This window comes from Epinephelus moara, chromosome 13 (genome assembly GCF_006386435.1).
Source record: "Epinephelus moara isolate mb chromosome 13, YSFRI_EMoa_1.0, whole genome shotgun sequence".
NCBI classification, from domain to species: Eukaryota; Metazoa; Chordata; class Actinopteri; order Perciformes; family Serranidae; genus Epinephelus; species Epinephelus moara.
The window spans coordinates 10196839-10216354 of NC_065518.1; the positions used below are offsets into that span (position 1 = coordinate 10196839).

The 19516-nt window shown below is 42.1% G+C and overlaps 2 protein-coding genes across 4 annotated transcripts in view; one reads left to right on the forward strand and one right to left on the reverse strand.

The window, feature by feature from the left end:
- Positions 1-285: 285 nt before the first annotated feature.
- Positions 286-6097, reverse strand: LOC126399856 (suppressor of cytokine signaling 3-like). Of its 2 annotated transcripts, none has more exons than XM_050060169.1 (3): positions 5965-6097; positions 2965-3310; positions 286-2877 (listed from the first exon to the last, which is right to left on the reverse strand). In XM_050060169.1, exons 2-3 carry the CDS (start codon positions 3091-3093, stop codon positions 2326-2328), a joined length of 681 nt encoding a protein of 226 aa, XP_049916126.1. In that variant the 5' UTR covers positions 3094-3310; positions 5965-6097; the 3' UTR covers positions 286-2325. The 2 variants fall into 2 exon arrangements, with proteins under 2 accessions (XP_049916126.1, XP_049916125.1); XM_050060168.1 differs by lacking the exon at positions 5965-6097 and adding an exon at positions 4061-4653.
- A 934-nt stretch (positions 6098-7031) lies between these two features.
- Positions 7032-19516, forward strand: part of LOC126399826 (CDP-diacylglycerol--glycerol-3-phosphate 3-phosphatidyltransferase, mitochondrial) — a 42005-nt gene continuing 29520 nt past the window's right edge. For both annotated transcript variants that reach the window (XM_050060112.1, XM_050060113.1), the window contains exons 1-2: positions 7032-7187; positions 18830-19040. In XM_050060112.1, coding sequence (XP_049916069.1) covers positions 7072-7187; positions 18830-19040 — 327 coding nt within the window. In that variant the 5' untranslated portion in view covers positions 7032-7071. The remainder of the gene's footprint in view (positions 7188-18829; positions 19041-19516) is intronic.

Here is a 19516-nt window from a genome sequence, read left to right on the forward strand (position 1 = left end):
ACAAGAAGTGATGATTGCAGTAATTTTAACCCTGTGTTGAATGTTCTCCCAGCGGCAGCGCGGCTTCTTTAAAAGCCCTGCCGACTGGATAAACAGTGCTTTGTTTAACTAGGAAATCCCATTTGCCAGGTAATAATCTGAGGCCAGGCATTGCTGGAATACAGGCTGCCTCACAATACGTTACGGTAAGTTATCTAGTCAATATTGACTCAGTGAAGTCAGGGAGAGAGAAAAAAGAGGAGGCGAGGAACCAAACAGTGAAGTAACACACAGGGCAAATGCATTGACTTTTGTAAAAATAGTGCTCTTTAATATAAATTATTGAAATATTTTAGAAATATAAATATGTGCAACGTTTCCTTTTCATTTATTTTTTTTTTTGTAATGCTTTGTCATTTCAGATATTACAGCTTGTATTTCTGCCAGACTAGTGGCCAGCCTTTTGCAAGAGAGTCTTTATAAAAGACAAAATGATTCACATACACGTGTGGTCCGACTGGTGCGACACATGTAATAAAAAACAACAAACAAACTTGGTGTTGATGTGAGAAAACAAGACTGAGATTTGACCAAAAAGAATATGTCGCTACGGTACGATTTCAGTGCTCTCTTTGTCTCAAGTGGCCACAAAATTTGCATGATGTGAAAAAGGCTACCACTCCAATATGGATCACAGGTAAGTTCACGCACTGGTCAAACACAGACAGTTCTGATCAAATCTGAGTCTTTGTTTTTTGTTTTTTTTACAAAAGGCTTTTTTTTTCAGAATCACTTTCAAGGAAGTCTTGTGTTCCTTTGACATTCAGACAAACCCAACTGCTTCAGAGGTAACAATAAGGGTGAGAAACCTTTCTAGAGTTACAGGGATTAAAAACACACAACAGTTCATTTCCTCCTTCATGATGTAAGACGAACCAGGAGGGAGACACTGAACAGACACAAAAAGAAAACGTTCGAGATGATAATGTTAAAGAAGAAATCGCTGTGAGAGGGTCTAAAAGACAGAATTAAGACTCAGCCAGAGTTTCAGGGGCGTCTCAGCGAACCTATATTTGCAGGAGCAGCATCCTGTTGAGCGCGATCATTTCCTCTAAGTCTGGGGGACGTCAATCAATGTTTTTGTTTAGCTGTATACCAGTATGTCTCCACCCCTTCTCCCCGAGCCCCCTCCCCACTTCTCTGTCCTCTTCAATTTCCCTTTCCTAATCCCATTTCCCGCTCGTCTTTCTCCTTCGTTCAATCCTTTTTCTTCACCCTCACCCCCCCCAAGAAATCTCTTGGATCATCATCGTCGTCATTCCCCAAGGAGCCTTTACAGTGTTGCTGACATTTTTCCAGCCGGTCTGGATAAAAATAAGTTCTGCTGTTTTCTTTGGTGCCGTGCCAAGGCTTTTGTCTCGGTAACAAGCTTTTGTCTCGGCAACAGCAGTCTGTTTTCTGTCACTGTCAACTCAAAAGGGTTTCAGGGAGCGGGGTAATGGAGGAGAATCAAGAAACAAACAGGAGAAGATGCTTTGTAATGCCTTTTTTTCTCCTCTCTCTTGTTCCCACAAAAACCTACGTGCTGGCCTGTACCTGCATCTGTGTGTGTGTGTGTGTGTGTGTGGAGCGAGCGTGCATGACCGCCCCTCTCCCCCCCTGTGAGGCAACACTTGCGGGAAGCAGCGATGGAAATGTGTGCACCACCACAACACACAAACACACACACACATTCAGACAAACAAATGGTGTATGTTCGCTGCTTTGGGCCCCTCGTTTGGACTTTGCCTTTTTTCTGTAACTCCTCCTTCGTTCACCCCCTCTGAACCCTCCTGCTCTTTGTCGTCTTTCTTTCTGTCCGCTGATCCAAAGAGTTGTAAATGTCAGGCTGACGGAGGCGAGGAGAGGAGAGGTTTTCTTCTTGAGCACATTAAAGGGATCACTGGTGGCGTACTGATCATGTCGTCGCCGTCGTCGTTAATATCGACCGATCGGGTTAATCTTCTACGAGGCTCTGCTCTGCGTCTGAGTCAGTCATAGGAAACATTGACCTCCGACCTCTGGCTTTGTTTGCCACTCACATTAGTGGTCAGTTTTTGCAAGGCAGGACGGACGAGGTAATCGCTGGTTACCTAAATCACACTCCTCATCCCAGACCCCCGGGTCAGCGGGAGACTCTAGGTCGATGGTGCCCGTCTGTGAAGCAGATCTGGATCTCAATGAAACACTGACCTCACATTGGCGTCTAACTGGCCAGTATCTGGTGGCGCGCATATTCACAGAACTGGTCTGCGCCGTCCTCCAGGCACCTGGTCCATGTAGTGGAACCTCTGCGGTTCCTGTCAGTCATATAGGAGCGTCGTACTCCTCCAGGAAGTCTCTTAGCGTGTGCGGGAGCTGCTCTGCTCGCTCCGACCCCCCCAGGTTGTTCAGGGTCCTCCTGCACATGTGCTGCAGGGACGAGAGAGAACTTAAGAGGGGCCGGCGCAGCTCCAAGGGAATCCTCTCCCCGCCGGTGTGAATCAGATACACACTGCACCCCTTCTTTTCTGCCTCTCTTGAATTCCCCCCGCACGCCCCCTCTCTGCTCCTTCCAGTATCCGGCCCTTTCCCCATGTAGTGCGCTATGAGTTTAAGCACGCAGTCAAACTGCGGCGGCTCTTGGGTGTTTTGGGGGTCCGGCTGTAGGAAGAAGCCGCCTCCCTCGCTGTGGATGCGCAGGTTCTTGGTTCCTCGAGCCGTCTGGACAGAGAGGGTGAAGAAGTGGTGGTGGTCCGAGGAGTCGCGGATCAGGAAGGTGCCGGGCGGCTCTGAGCGCAGCAGGGAGCTGGCCTCCCGGCCGCCAACAGCCCCCCAGTAAAACCCACTCTCCTGTAGCTTACGCAATGCATGCATCACCTGAAACAGAAAAAAACGACCATGACAACGTGCTGCGTGACATCAATACCACATCAATATGTCTCTACAGACTCATCTGTGACTGACCTGCTGGTAGTGTGCATGCGAGCTGAAGGGCTTGTAGTGATGTGGGGTGAAGCTGGACCCCTGAACCCTGCTCTCTGGAGGGGTCACGCTGCTCATGGCGAGGGCGTTGCGTCCGCTGAAGGCTACCATGGCGCCATGGCCCCCTGCCTCTGCCTGCCGGTCGAGAGGCAGGGGGCCCACAACTGGAGCGCCGAGGTGGACAGGTGGGAAGGAGTTTAGGGCGGAGGGGGAGGAAAGAGAGGGGGAATGGGGTGATGGCGGCGGGGTCACACACCGGGTCCAGGGCCCCGGGGGAGAGGAGTCTGATGCATCCAGAGAGGGGCTGGGAGAGAGCACCTAAACACAGCTGGGGGAGAGGGAGCACAGATTATCCGTCTATATATAGACTAATGCACACATCCAGCCTACAGCCTCTGAGACTCACTCATTCATGAGCACGGACGTAAATAAACGAGCTCTCGGTTTACCCCCAGAAAATGCAGTTATGGCGACTGTGACAGATGCATGAAGCAGCACCGGGCAGCCAGCAGGTTATATTTAGTTTAAATGAATCCTCGCTTACTCGCGCTGAGCCTGCTGCTGCTGCTGCACCGTGCAGCCAGACAGCAACCAGATCCTGATTGCTTTCAATTGTCTTCGATCGGGCGTACCGCAACAAGGGATTTCAGAAACGGGGTCACTGTGAAAGAGTCCGGCGCGCTTTTTTTCTTTTTTCTCTCTCTCCCCCTCTTTCACTAAAGAAGTCCTTATTCCCTGCTCGGTCGCGCCACAGAGGCCCCATTCTCCGGTTTCACTGAGACTAAAAAGGTGTCCCGTCTGCTCTGCTCTGCTCTGGGAATTAAAGACGGCTTCAGTGCGGGACAGAGGACCGGAGCAGGAGGCGCCATAACGGTTCAGAGCCGCTGCTATAAAAGTCGGTCCACTATTCACAATATTGCGAAACAGCCCCCCGAAATCACACTTCATCCCCCCTCGGCTGCACTGCACCAAGAGCTGCTCACAACAGCTGCTCTGCATTATAACCTCCATCTTCCCAGTCATGTAGTCTGCTCCATGATGCACACAGACGCGTCTCTCCACACTGTTTTTAACTTACCTTGCGGATATGTTCAGCCCCGCACCGCAGCCGCTCGTCGCCAAAGGAAAATATATGCAAACTACCCGAGAGTAGTGCTAAACGAAGGATTAAGTCAGGCATTAAAATCCAAAGGAAGTATCCAAAGAGTGTGTGTGTGTGTGTGTGTTTCTGTCCTGAGCGGAGGAATGCGGCGGCGGCGATATCAGCCGGCCAGATCGTGTCCGTGTGTGGAGGAAGGTTACTGGAGGTTGTTTCCACTTCCAGTGAGTAAAGCCGATGTTCGTAAGGCTCCGCCTCCTCCGTTCAGAGGTTCTTCCAGTAAACCAGTAAACACACGCACGCGCACGCACACGCACGGGCAGCACAGACACTCGTGCGCGCGCTCCCTCTTGGCAGATTGCCAATAAATAATCAGCGTGACCTTTGCCGGGCCGTTTCCTGGTACTGGTGGGTTCCCTTCTGCACAAGGTGAACACGTTAAAGGCTCCACACATGGAACAATACACACTTATTATAATGTGACTTTATTATGTGAATACAGCAGATTTCAGAAGTCTGAATAATATGCAACAGGAATAACTCCATACAGTGTATATAATGACAAACTACTCTATCATCAAACTGTTATATAAAGCACTGCGCTTATTGTTCTGCACATGTTCATCACACAAATATTCAAGAGTGGAATATTTTTGAGCAAAACATTAAAACAAAAATGTAAAAATACTTATGAATGTTTGAATCCTGCATAAGTACAAAAATAATATGACGAAAATGCACATTTGTATCACAAGTTTTTTTTTTCATTTTTGTTTATTTTATTTTTTAAATCAATATATACATGTTCCAGATTATTATTATTATTATAAATATAATAATAACAATATAAATCTTAAATGACAACCTACTTTTATTTAAAATAAAATGATAAAAAAAAGGAACTCAGAAAAGTCTTTGGCAGTAAAAGGTTTCTCAATATCTTTATCTATTTTTTAGCAAAAATATGAATAATATTATTGTTATTAATGATAATAATAATAATAAATAAAATAATGAAAGATAATAAACGTTTCTCAATAGCTTTATTTATTTTAAATAAAATTATTATTAATATTATAAATAAATCAATAGGATAATAAAATAATAAATGGTTAATAATAAAATCTAATTTAAAATAAAATGATAATGTCTTCATTTATTTAATATTATTATTATTATTATTATCAAAGTGGATCTGCAGTAGTTTTTATACTTTTATATACTGCTGGGATGTTTAATCTATGATGGTGATCATGTGTTTTGCATGTTGAATGAATCAAGTGGTGTAAAATGTTGAATATTTCAGCCCTGACATGAAGTGGAGGAGCATAGGTAGTATAAAATGGAAATAAAATAAAACACAAGTACCTCAAAATTGTACTTCAGCATGGTACCAGAGTAAATGTTGCTTTCTGCCACTGCAAATATTAACTCAGCAATACATCTTATTATCTTCATCCTTTATTTAAGTAAAACGAGCGATACCACAATGTAAAAATACTCTTAGCAATATCAAGTATAATTTTGAATGCAACATTTGCACTTAAAATGCACATTTGTGTCAAAAGTAAAAGCACAAGTTAGGCTTTATGAGTGTTGTATTACTATACATGTATATTATTAAATTTGTGTAAGCAGCTATTTAATGTAATTTAAAGTTTAAACTATAACAATGCATCATGTTTTTTAAAGTGAATGTAACTCCACTGCCAACATTTGATCAATAATCTACATGTTGTAATAATCTACCTTTGAACGTCACATTCTTAAATAAATCATTTTATTTATTCTATCTAAGCAGTTAATCACTTTCCTTTAGTCTCTTGTGCTGCTTCAACATGTAAGTTATTCCCCCCACTGAGGATCGATAAATAAAGCCTTACCTTAACATCAGGCTTCAGAAGTAAAACCCTTTTATTCTCTTTCCTCACACTATGACAGATGATTAACAATGGAGCCACTACAGGCTGGCTAATGTTTAAAGATAAACTCCCTCAGGCCCTCACGTCGTGTCAGGAAGCAACCGACTTACTGAAAGTGCTCTTGAGCAACAACTGGCTACGCTGCTGACCTGAAATACTCCGCTACAAGGCTGCATTCAAAGCCTTACTTAATAACAAGTATGAATGTATTATCAGCGAAAAAAATAAAAGTACTCATTATGCAGGATAGTATCTGGCAGTAGGCCACAATTACTGGAACACTGTGTAAGCTGTATTTTAATGTTATATCTGGTCAGGTGAGCTATTATGAAGCAGTTATAATTATTGGGTGGAGGTTATTAAATATACTGTTGGGTAGTTTAATTACTTCACAGACACAAAACATTCTGACACTATCAAAGAGGACGTAAACAAGGATAAACAATACTGCTTGTATTCTCTCTCTGTGTGTCATCAATAAAACTACAGATCTATAACTACAACATGTATACTACTAATTTACACTCACCCCATGCTAATGACAACCATCACTAGTCTGCCAATACAGTGGAATGACTGGGTGGAGCATGTTTAATGTCCCGTGGTGCTGCCAGGAGGACTGAATTCCTGGAACAAATACCTGTATACACTACACACTCTGCACCACGTGACTGACAGCAAAAGGTGAAAGCCTGAGGTCACACCTTTGATGACAGGTAACATATCAAGGAGGGCAAAGATCGAGCAGAAATGCATTTGGAGGCCATGAGAATATGATTTTAGGGTGAATTAGACTAATATAACATTTGAAATGTAGTGTGCAGGTTGGCCACTAGAGGTCATTTAAAGGCGTTTAAACCAAAATACATGAGCAGATATAAACAACTTGTTTTTTTTTAATCTGATTTGTTATTTATTTATTGTCGCAGGTAAAAAACAAACAAAAAAAGATAGTTAAAGTGATGCTCAGCGCGATGAGTTGCTCCCACAGCCCACAGTAAACACAGCGTGTCAGTGAACGCAGGTGTCGTGTCAATAAAGGTTATTCAAAGTCCCTCCGCCGCAGCAATGGCTGCCCCCATGTCCTGGAGGAGGCTGGTGCACTCCGTGTACTCACCGGCCATCGCCGGGGTCCTCACCCGAATATCTGACCGGCTCTTCCGTGCACGGGACAGAAGAGGGGGGTAAGAGACACGGCTCACGAGGACACACGCAGACACGAACACGAAACACCCGTTTTTCTGTGTCGTAGTTCTCAGTGACGCTCTCTGTCATGGAGATGCTTTGCTAATGTTGACACTGCTAATGCGTCAATTATCGGACTTGTGCTGCTTTAGTGTGGTGTTTCTGATTTTAAATCTTTAGCCGCCATCTTGTAGGTTTTTGGGGTGACATTTGCGAGTGTTCAGGAGACTTTAAGGTCAGTTTTAGCTCATTTCCAACCAGAAACGCAGCCCCAAACAGAAGTTAACGTTCACCTTCAGGGACAGCTTTCCCTAACTGAGGGTTTGTACATGGTGTTCTCCTCAGTGATTCTTATGTAACATGGAGACACAGGAAGATGAAACCTCTCTGACAGAGTCCTCCTTCCTGTCAGGGATCAGACAGGTGATATCACTCATTAGCATAATACACCTGCGGCTAAACCAGTTAGCTAGAGGAGCTCACCTGGGCCTTTTCAAATCAGGTTCCCCTGCTTCGTACGTGGGTAAACAAGTTATCCCCATTATCATAGTCATTATTTGGCACAAATCTGGATTTTTTTTTTGTCCTGTGAAGCTGGTTTAACTCATAGTAACATCCTTAAAGGTGAACACCACCCAAAAAAGACATCCAACATGTTATTTCCATGGTCAAGGAAATTTCAATCAGTATTTATCAGCATTGGGGATTACCAGAGTACGGAAGCATATTGCTGCCATAACAGGAAAAAAATAATGGATCAGTATTACGTTATAACGTGAAAAGTTTATTGTTCTAACAAGAAGTTTTTCACCTAACAATAACATATTTTGACGTTATAACATGATAACTTATATTGTAAAAACATGAAAAGTTTCGTGTTTAACGTGAAATGTTTCACCTGCTTACAATATATGTTATAACGTGAAACTTAATGTTATTACAGTATAAATTATCACGTTATAACGTGATAACTCATATTGTAAAAACGTGAAAAGTTATAACGTGATAACTCATATTGTAAAAACGTGAAAAGTTTCGCGTTATAATGTGAAACTTTTCACATTCTTACAATATACGTTATAAAGTGAAACTTTTCATGTTATTACAATATAAATTGTCACGTTATTACATGAAACTATATTGTTAAAACGTGAAACTTTTGATATTCTTACAATATACGTTATAACGTGAAACTTTTCATGTTCTTACATTATATGTTATAACGTGAAACTTTTCATGTTCTCACAATATGTTATCATGTTTTAACGTGAAAATATATTGTTATAACGTGAAACTTTTCATGTTCTTACATTATATTTTATAACGTGAAACTTTTTATGTGCTTACAATACAAATTATCACGTTATTACGTGAAACTATATTGTTATAACATGAAACTTTTCATGTTCTTACAATATGTTATCATGTTTTAACGTGAAAATATATTGTTATAACGTGAAAACCTTCTAGTTAGAACAATGAACTTTATACGTTATAACGTAATACTGATCCAGTATTTTTTTCCTGATGTGGCAGCAATACGCTTCTGTACCAGAAGATCCATGATACGATATTATCACGATACTTAAGTCATGATACAATACTATTGCGATCTTAAATGTGCTGTGACATGCTGAGTACTGCGATAAAATAAATAGCTATTTATTACCATTTTTTTCAACTGTAAATTATGTTCCCAAATGAAAACTTTGTCAAGATGTGTTTTATCTAATAAGATAAAGTTTTCAGTCTGTTCATCTCACTTTTTGCAGCAAAATGTATCTAGTGGATGAAAAAAGTGATTCAGATCATATCAAACTTTTTATAAAGCACGTTTAAAAACAACCAGAGTTGACCAAAGTGGTGTGCAGGTAAATAAAATAAGTAATAGAACATAACATGGTAACGGCAAAATGTGCCAAAAACATGCACAAATAAACAAGTAAAATAATTAAACGAAAAGAAAAGAAAGCACAGAATAGTGCGATCTGAAAATAAAATGTGAAAGATAAAAATAGAAACCTGAAAGACAGTCGAAGGCCTTAGAAAACGTGTGGGTCTTCAGCCTAGATTTCAACGTGTCAAAGTCAAATCAGTCACAGCAGAAGAAGCACAGCTGTAACTTTTAACGATGGCTTTTGTTAGATTCCCAGTAAGCCAGCGTGTTACAGCACTAAAGCAGCTAAATGGAATTCAGCCGTCATTAATTTTATTATTCACACCTGTGCTTTTCCTACTTTGACATGTCCCCTGCAAGACATCTTGTTACAATCTTAGACACTGTAGGGGGAAATTATAAGTTAAGTGCAGCTTCCTGAGTCGTCTCTCTGTTTCCGAAAAGGACACTTGAGTTAGGGCGTGGAGACAGGTCGGAGCCTGAAATAAGAATCTGTCATCTACATAGCTCTCTTATCTTTATCTCTTTATCTCTTACTGTAATCGTCCTGCATCATTTCCTCCAGTGTTTAACCCTGGTGTCTGCATGAGTTATAAAAAGCATGAGGCAAACAGAAAATGTGTGTGACTTTAATAATTGTGTCAACAAGTATAGTTGATGGACTGGTGACGATTTAGCCTCTGGGGGCAGCGGCCAGTCAGGGCTTCCAGTGTTGCCAGCAGATAACAGATGGGATGCCTTTCAAAAACTTTTTGCTTCACCCACACTGGCGAGGTTTTGCAGGATGTAGCTGTGCACACTTCGCAGGCTGTTCGCATACACTGTTCATACGTATACCTATAAAGAGTAACACCTCGTTTCCACGTAGCTCTGTTGTCTGTCTCTATGTGTCAGCCCTGTGATAGTCTGGTGACCTGTCCAGGGTGTACCCTGTGGCTCTCACCCAGTGTCAGCTGGGATAGGCTTCTTCGCAGTCCACTGCACAGCTAACAACATCTTACTTTAAACGGCACCTGCAGAGACCATTTCTTGATACTGAGTGCAAAAACCCAAAAACCAAATATGAATTTTTGTGACTTTTTGAGTGCTTCCAGCTCCGTGACAACAGTCTGGGTACAACCTTTTTTTCTGTTTTAGATGACCATGCCACTGAGCACAAAATCAGGGCCTTAAGTAGATGGCAGCGGTCTGTGCGGCTATTATGTACATCCCAACATGTGGACGAAGAATTCTTTTCACTATAGTATTGATTTCGCCATTATTTAAATTTCTTTGTCGTCTCCTAGAGTCGTATCTCGCTTGATCTATGCTACACTGCCTCCACCATCTCTGGTGGTTCTGCTCCGTGTCATCCGTATCCGTAAGCTTTCAGAAAACGTGCACAAATACGGACAAAATTAATGCACGGACAGAGGTCTCCGTCTGTCTACATCTACTTACCTAGCATTGAGCATAGATGAGCCCTCAGACACACCTTCAAGTGGGTTGCCCTGTTTGTATTGAGAATACGAATATCAATGGTTCATCTGTCAAGAATTTGCTTTACTAGTTACGCATGTCAAACAAGGGGTTAATTTTGCTACTCTTCAGTTTATGCACTGTGCACCACCTGGGTCAGGTGGGAGTCAGCTAGCGGTGCCACTCATATGGTGATTACCACAAGTAACACTGTCACGATCCAACAGGGTTGCTATTGAAACATGGTGGCCACCCTCCGGTCTCCTTGCAGGTCCAGTTTTGAGCTGCAAACCCCCTTTAGCATATCTGTTAGCTCTGTTAGCACTGTCAGCACGGCTAGTGGTGCTAACATAGTTAACAGTGCTGAAGGGAAGACCTGCCAGGAGACTGGAGGGTAGCTGCCATATTTCTATAGCAACTTCGTCATGCTGCATGGACAGAGTTTCCAGTGATAATCGTGAATTAGCAGCACCGCTAGCTACTTAGCACCCACCCAACCTGGGTGGTGCACAGTGCAGAGCGGCTAGTTAGCAAACCAGTGGAGCTTGGAGGGTGGGTGCCGGCACTGTGTTTCCACATGTTAACTCTGCTAGCCAGATTGATAGCAAATAAGCAGATACACTACACCCAAGAGATAGCACTTAAAAATGCAGTGCTAAAGCTCACTGAGTCATTGGGGTGCCAGACAAAAAGGAAAGGCCTCTTGTTTTATTTTGTTTTTCACGTAATTTTTGCATTTTTTTTTCTTTAAAATGAACCGGCCAGTTACCATTTATTGGGTGTCAGGCAATCCAAAGCAAAATTAACCAAACCTGACATTCCTACTTGAGATAGAAATCCCTGCCGTGCTGAGCTGATGCACTGAGTCAAACTGGGTCAAACCAAGCCAGCACATGTGTATGGAAAAGTGCTCTCTTTGAGCCAGGCCTTATCGCCCAGCATCAGTGGTCGCCCCCACAAATGCTCTTGTGGCTGAAGGGGAACAGATCCAGGCTCCACCATCTTGTGGAAAGCCTTCCCAGAAGAGATGAGGCCGTTATAGGGGCAGATTGATGCTCATGTAGTGTGCATGCTTGTCTTATTATAACACAGGTTCTTTTACCACAGTATGACCACAATATGATCGTACTAATATTAAATTGTCTACATTTTAAGAACTATAAAAGCAACAGAGACTAGCTCTACCAGTTTGCTAATTGATTCTGGACCCATTGAGACAAATGAGGAAGTAAATCTATTAAGGATGCAAAGTTCCCAGTCGGGGAAATTTTGAATTATGAGGAATCATGAGGAAGACAGTCAGACAGCATTTTTTTCCCGTCACATGCTTTAAATCTGGAGGATGTGGCGCAGTCACACACCAGAGTAAACCGCTCCTCTCTTCATCGCAGTTAGTAGCTACAGTCTTGCTTTATTAACTTAGCCTCTAACCTTATTAAATCTAAGGGAGTTAACTTCATCTCAGTTCAATTGATGTGCGCTTCACTGCTAAAATAACTTTTATATTTGCACACAGAGTGTTAAGCACTCCACCTTCAAAGGTTTTATTTTACTTTAGTTTCACTGAGTAATAGTAATAGTTGATTTTGTATTTGTGGCTGGAACAGCTTCATTTCAAAGTGTTTCTTATCTCCCGTCAAACTCTTCTTATCTTTTTATTGCTTACAGAAAATTGTACGGTCTTCGAGGTCAGCTGGGCCTGTCCGTCACATTACATAAGCCAGATGAACTGCTTGTAGATAACGTTTGTAATTTGCACCGCTCTAAAACAGACAGAAAGATAATTGAGCATAAGCTGTTTAGGAAGGAGGGATTTCTCTTTCATGCTACACTGGTTTTATGGCTCTGTGAGTGATATGCGTGTTTATGATAGGACTCAAATCCCAAAAAACGGGGAAATCCCCTCATCTGTGTTTGCTGCAGAAGTTCCAACTCAGCAAAGAAGCTTTGGAAAGAAGTCCTTTTGTTTTGACGTGACTTTTGTTTCCTAGACGTTTTTTGTGGGTTAAATCCAAACCAAAACGTAAACAGCGTGTGTGAGTGCATGAGTGTGTGTTCTGGTCGTAATGGATATAAAGGAATTTAGTAGATTTTTGACAATCAGCCTCCGAGGGTCACAGTCATGTCTGAGGTTCACACTCCACCCTGTCTTTCTTTAATGTGGCTGCGTTGTCAGACCAGATTGTGAGATTGTATGGTGGAGACAAAAGGGATGTGGTGTTGGGGTGAATTTTAGGACACCGAGAGAGAAAATCTAGACCCAGAAAGTCTGATCTGTGTCCTCACAGATTGAATGCAACACTTAATTGATTAGTGGATTCGCAGAAAAATATTTGTTTCAATTTTTATTTTATTTTTTCAGCAAAAATACCAAGTTCTTTGTTTAAATTCATGACAGTAAACTGAATATTTTGGGGTTTAAACTGTTGGTTGGACAAAACAAGACATCTGGGGCACAGGCACTTCCACTATTTTCTGACGTATTATTGGCAAAACAATCAAGAAAATAAAAAATCGTCAGTCGTAGCCCTAGTTTGACACTTAAAAACATTAAAAGAATTCTTTGCTGATCTTTCAACCAGCTTTGTATCGTAACAATGTGGGTAGTATATGTAATTGAACTGTGGTAAACTTCCCTCCATCGTACCAATGACCAGATCTCGTGTTTCTCCAAATCTGTCAGACTTTTTCTGGCTCTGGGCTGTTGCTCAAACAACATACTGTACTTCGACATTTTCAGATGCCCACCAGCACAGACACACGGGGTCTCATTCATGAAATGTTTGTAATTCTGCGAGTAGATTTGCACGTGAAAAAACGCTATACTAAAAACCTACTCCAGGTAATGAATGCCACGGAAAACTCGGTTTTGATCTTAGGTATGCGAGTTTGTTCATTGATTGTATGTTCATCATTCATTAATTGACAGTAAATAGCCAGTGACCACCATATATGGAGGGGATAATTACTGTGGACAGGTGCAACTTGTCGACCTGCGGATATAAGCAAACAAAGAAAGAGAAATAGAGGGAAAGAAAACCTTTTTCGATGCTGAGAATGAAGTTCTTTTAGGTGAAGTGGGGTTGAGAAATACATTTTATTTTCTTCTGTTATTGGTAATGTGACAGGGACAGGTAAATCAAAGGCCTGGAAGAAGGTAACAGGTGCGGTTAACTTTGTGTCTTCTGTTGTAAGAACCATCCAAAAAGTTAAACGAAAATAGTTTGTACACACAAAAAACACAACTGCGACAGGAAACTTTTCCCAATCAGCTCTCTGCTGAGTCACACTGGGTCAAACCAAGCCAGCACATGTGTATGGAAAAGTGCTCTCTTTGAGCCAGGCCTTATCGCCCAGCATCAGTTGTCGCCCCCACAAATGCTCTTGTGGCTGAAGGGGAACAGATCCAGGCTCCACCATCTTGTGGAAAGCCTTCCCAGAAGAGATGAGGCCGTTATAGGGGCAGATTGATGCTCATGTAGTGTGCATGCTTGTCTTATTATAACACAGGTTCTTTTACCACAGTATGACCACAATATGATCGTACTAATATTAAATTGTCTACATTTTAAGAACTATAAAAGCAACAGAGACTAGCTCTACCAGTTTGCTAATTGATTCTGGACCTATTGAGACAAATGAGGAAGTAAATCTATTAAGGATGCAAAGTTCCCAGTCGGGGAAATTTTGAATTATGAGGAATCATGAGGAAGACAGTCAGACAGCATTTTTTTCCCATCACATGCTTTAAATCTGGAGGATGTGGCGCAGTCACACACCAGAGTAAACCGCTCCTCTCTTCATCGCAGTTAGTAGCTACAGTCTTGCTTTATTAACTTAGCCTCTAACCTTATTAAATCTAAGGGAGTTAACTTCATCTCAGTTCAATTGATGTGTGCTTCACTGCTAAAATAACTTTTATATTATTTATATTGCGACAGGAAACTTTTCCCAATCAGCTCTCTGCTGCAGACAAGCTCAATGCTTGCATCATCTTTAGAAGGAGCAGATGTCGACCTCAAGCTAGCTTGGGCCATGTGAAAGTTAATATTTTAACAGAGCAAGGCAAGCTAATTGCTAGCATGCTCGGTTGAAAAGGAAAAAAAACAATGCTTTGAGATGGCTGTCAGAGATGGGAGAGGTATAATCACATAATCTTGTTTGAGCTATAACAGGTGTTGTGTTCCACGTTTTATTTCCCAATTGCTCTCGGAAAGAAGCATAGAGTACAGTTTGTTGGAAATTGCCGGTTTCGGTTCAGCGCTGGAAGATGTGCCCATAATTCACTCAAGGTATCATGGGGGCTAGGAATAAGGTGGATTGCTCCGGTGCGGTGCAGTGCATTTTGTTAGCTGTAGGTTTTCTACCTCTTGAGCAAAAGCGAATATCACAGCCCCTTTTCTGTTTGCTCCGGACATGAAGCACTAAATTCAAAAGCATTGGTGTCTCTCTACTGCATAGACAGGCCGGTTTTATGGAAACAGCATCTTTCCAGCAGTGAAATACTTGTTAAACCAGTGGTTCCAAACTGGTCCAGCCACAGGGTCCAGATTTCTACTTAGTCATAAGTACAAGGTCGACACAGTTTAATATATTCAGCGTCATACTTGCGTTTGGTCATGTCATCAAGCTAGTTTGCTGACTCTGTCAAGTAGCTGTTAGCTACTCACTCAACAGCAGGAAACAGCACTTCAGAATAAAAGCTTTGTGCTGGAAATTCACAGTATTCTAAAATAAAGTGTGTTTTTTAACAAACTTGACACATTCACAAGTCACTTGGGGTCCATTCAGAATGGACCTGCGACCCACTTTTGGACCACGACCCACCAGTTGGGAACCACTGTCTTAAACTAAAACTGTCACCTCTGGTTGCAGAGCTTCTCTGTCATGTTATACTGTATGTTTGACAACATATCCTCCAAAGTTAACCAGAAAAACAAAATGTTTCCCACTGGTGGACAATCATTATGCAGCCTCAGAGGTCAGTATTAGAGCTGGTGGGAAGCTCTGACGTCTGACACTTGAGTCTGCTGGCGACAGCACAAAAAGGCGATACCCAGGAAACTATTGTTTTCCCTTGATATGTGGCACAACTGACCCATTTTATCTGACGTGGTCTCGTCCTCAGGCAAGACACTTCCATAGAAACGTGCCTCATTTTCCACTGACGAGGTCAGCTGTTTTCCCATGAGTGCATTAGTCTGGAAATGCTTCAGTCAACCCACACGTTGAGCTGGTTTTCTATGAAGAAATAAAGGGGAAAACATTAATACAGAAAATAGTCAAAAGCATCTGTTTGGGGGAGAGCAACTCTGTTTGTTTTGATACGTTCTCTAGAAGGGAAAAACTGGCACACTCTCTCACACCTTCTTATCTGTCCTGACTTTGTTTTTGCTGGTTAAGTATCTTAACTCCAAAGGCAGAAGTGGAGGAACAATAAAAAGCAGGTAATCAGTGACAAAGGCTGGACAAAGATTATGAAATAACTTTCTGGACTGGGGCTGTATTAATAGCTAAAATCACTATATTTGTAAGAATATTTTCACAATGACAATACTCTCACCGACCACTTTATTAGGTACACCTTGCTAGTACTGGGTTGGACCCCTTTTTGCCTTAATTCTTGGAGTCATAGATTCAACAAGGTGCTGGAAACATTCCTCAGAGATTTTGGTCCATATTGACATGATGACATCACACAATTGCTGCAGATTTGTCAGCTGCACATCCATGATGAGAATCTCCCGTTCCACCACATCCCAAAGGTGCTCTATTGGACTGAGATCTGGTGATTGTGGAGGCCATTGGAGTACAGTGAACTCATTGTCATGTCCAAGAACCTTGAATCCCTCTCTCTTATAACTAAGAGTCAAGCAAGAAACCTAGGTGTTATCCAGGGGTCGTATTCACAGACGTTCTGAGAACACTCTCAGAGAGGCCTAAAAACTTTTTAGTAAGGAGTCCTAGCTTAGGGTGATTTAGGAAAGTTCTCAGAGCAACTCTGAGCAAGGAAGGGACAGAAACGTTTATCTTAGTGAGGAGGTGTGGTGACCACGTAGCTAGGTACGATGCATTATTTTAAGAGACTGAATAGATTTTGTTTTTCAAATAAACATAAGAAGTTTGTGCTCTAGAGAAAGGATCAGCACTCGGTGAATAACCTCCTAAGCTCTATGATAAGCTATTATGGCAAGGCTTAACTATACAAACCAGTGAGCAGTGATCACTAACATGTCTTTGGGGTCATCAGGTGGGAACCTCCTTTCACCAGTGTTTCGTCTAGTTGGTCCCACGACACCTCCAGGAGGCTAGACAGTGATCTCTGGCCTCCCAGAGACACTCCCCTAATGCCAGGTCTCACTGCTCCCCGCACCAACCCAACAACCTCCTTTACCTTACTTACACATAGCTTTCTCAGCCCAAACAGCACTGCCACCTTCAACAAACCCAGGCTCTGTTCATGCAAGCTCCAGGTAGAGACAGTGCTGATACTACCTTTCCTAGTACATTCACCATGGCAGCCTCCATGAGAAAACCATTGCACAATTTAACTGCTATTGTCACAAATAAGCATGCAAAAATTCCAAAATATGTTGCAATGTGTTATTTTTCTGCATAATTGTTATCTGTAAGCGTTGAGTTAGAATATGAATGCTCGAAAATCGCTAATTCACAGTGTAGCCAACATGAATATCTACAGAGTACTCCGTGTAAGAAGCCTACATCTAAGATACGCGTGACTTTGGTGAACACGTCTGTTACACTCAGTTGCATGAAGTGACGTCCCAATTCGTAGGTAAATTCCCTACCCCTCAACGCTACCCTTTCATCGTTGAGGGGAATCTATCTGGTGAGTGCACTTGAAACCAAGGGGCAAGGTTAAGGGAAGAGAATTGGGATTGGTAGTCTTATCTTTAAGGGGAAAGAAAACGTCACAATTTTAAGAATTTTCTTAGAATTTCGTCACTAGGAGCGACTCTTCGCACTAGGAAGCTCTGTGAATACAGCCCCTGGACTCAGATTTAAATCTCCACAGCCACATCGAATCCGTAACGTCATCTGCCTGCTACCATTTAAAAAACATTAATAGATTCAGATTCAGATTCAGATTCAGAATACTTTATTAATCCCCGGGGGGAAATTGTGAGAGGATTAATGTCAAAGCAAGAGGCTCACCCACGTCTTTATTTCCAGTAGATTAGATTACTGCAGCGGTCTGTTTGTAGGACTTTCAAAACAAGCTGTTCGGCAGCTTATTCAAAATGCTGCTGCTCGGGTTCTGACAAGATCAAGGAAATATGAACACATTAGTCCAGTTCTAAAATCCTCATGCTGACTACCTGTCACTCAGTGAATTGATTTCAAAATCTTGCTGCTTGTGTATAAATCACTCTGTGTCTCAGCGCCCAAATATATTCTCTGATATGAACCTTCTAGGACCCTGAGGACATCTGGGGCCGGCCTACATACCGCCCCAAGTGTTAGAACAAAACATGGTGAAGCAGCGTTTTGTTATCGTGCAGCACAAACCTTGAATAACCTCCCCGACTCTGACCGCTTTTAAATCAAAGCTAAAAACATTTCTCTTTTACTCTGCCTACTCCACCCTGTAACTACTGCAAACATATTTTTAAACTCCATTTTAAATTATTTTAAATCATCTTTTTATCTTTGCATGTCATTGCTCTGTAAAGCACTTAGAATTGCCCTTGTGAATGAGTTGTGCTGTAAAATTAAAGCTGCCTTGCCTCGTTCTGTTAATGCTCCGGGGACATTGTTACATGTGTTTTGGGTCCGTCATCTTATGGCTACTTTTTGGAAATTTATTAATGGGTCTTTGTCAGATTTGACTGGGTTGAGTTGTGATCCAAATCCATCCCTCTGTCTTCTAAATGACAAGTCGTCCTTTACCTTTAATCAGTGTAGGTTGTTGTTGTTTACAGCTGTAAGAAAAGGCAATTTTACATATGTTATACACTCCGAGTCGCTCTTTTCAGCCATACTGGTTTCTGGCCTTTCATAAAATAGCAAACTTGGAATATGTAACAGCTAAAATGAGCAGATAAGGGCATAGATTGATATCATAGGTGCCCTTCATAATCGTGTCTGATCATGTGTTTGTGCCTAAAAACACAAAAAATATTTGATCACACAAAATGCTTCAGATCCAGTTCTAAGACTAATTCCAGTTTCTTGTTAAGTACTAAAAATGCTCTCCTGTGAAACAACGAGTGAAAACTGATGCTAAGTTTTTGTCCGAATCATCAAAATCATGTTTCCCTCCAGGTCCTCTGTGCTGCTGCTGGCCCCCCTCCTGGCTGAAGCCGACCCAGCCCCCCGACGCGTCTCCAGGCCCACAGGGTCAGCCGGAGCTCAGGGCACAGACGGCCTCTGCACACACTTCCGATGGATGGCGGAGCACGTACCCGCCTTCCGGGTGCCAGGCACCCACATCCACATCCTCACCTCACCTGACCAGTTCTACCAGACCATGAAGGTCAGTGTCCCTGTGAAGATAAACACTTTGGTTCATCTGCAACGGAGTGATTAGAAATAAAACTAAAAGTAAAGGCAACAACTGCCGGTGTTTACTTTGCACAGACGTTCCTTATCATCATGTGGTATGATGCAACAAACGAGGCAGTGAAAGTGTTTGAGGTATTCAAGGACGAACAACTTTAGTTAGTTGTTTACTCTGCAGCACCTAAGTTGGCAGAACCTAGGTTGTCACACTGCAGCTGACACGAGTTAATTTATTAGGCCTGAAGTGACTTGTCTCCTCTACATGTTTTTGTTGCAATATACACTGCCTGGCCAAAAAAAAAGTCACCACCAAAAAAAAAGGTCATACACTCTAATATTTCGTTGGACCGCCTTTAGCTTTGATTACGGCACGCATTCGCTGTGGCATTGTTTCGATAAGCTTCTGCAATGTCACAAGATTTATTTCCATCCAGTGTTGCATTAATTTTT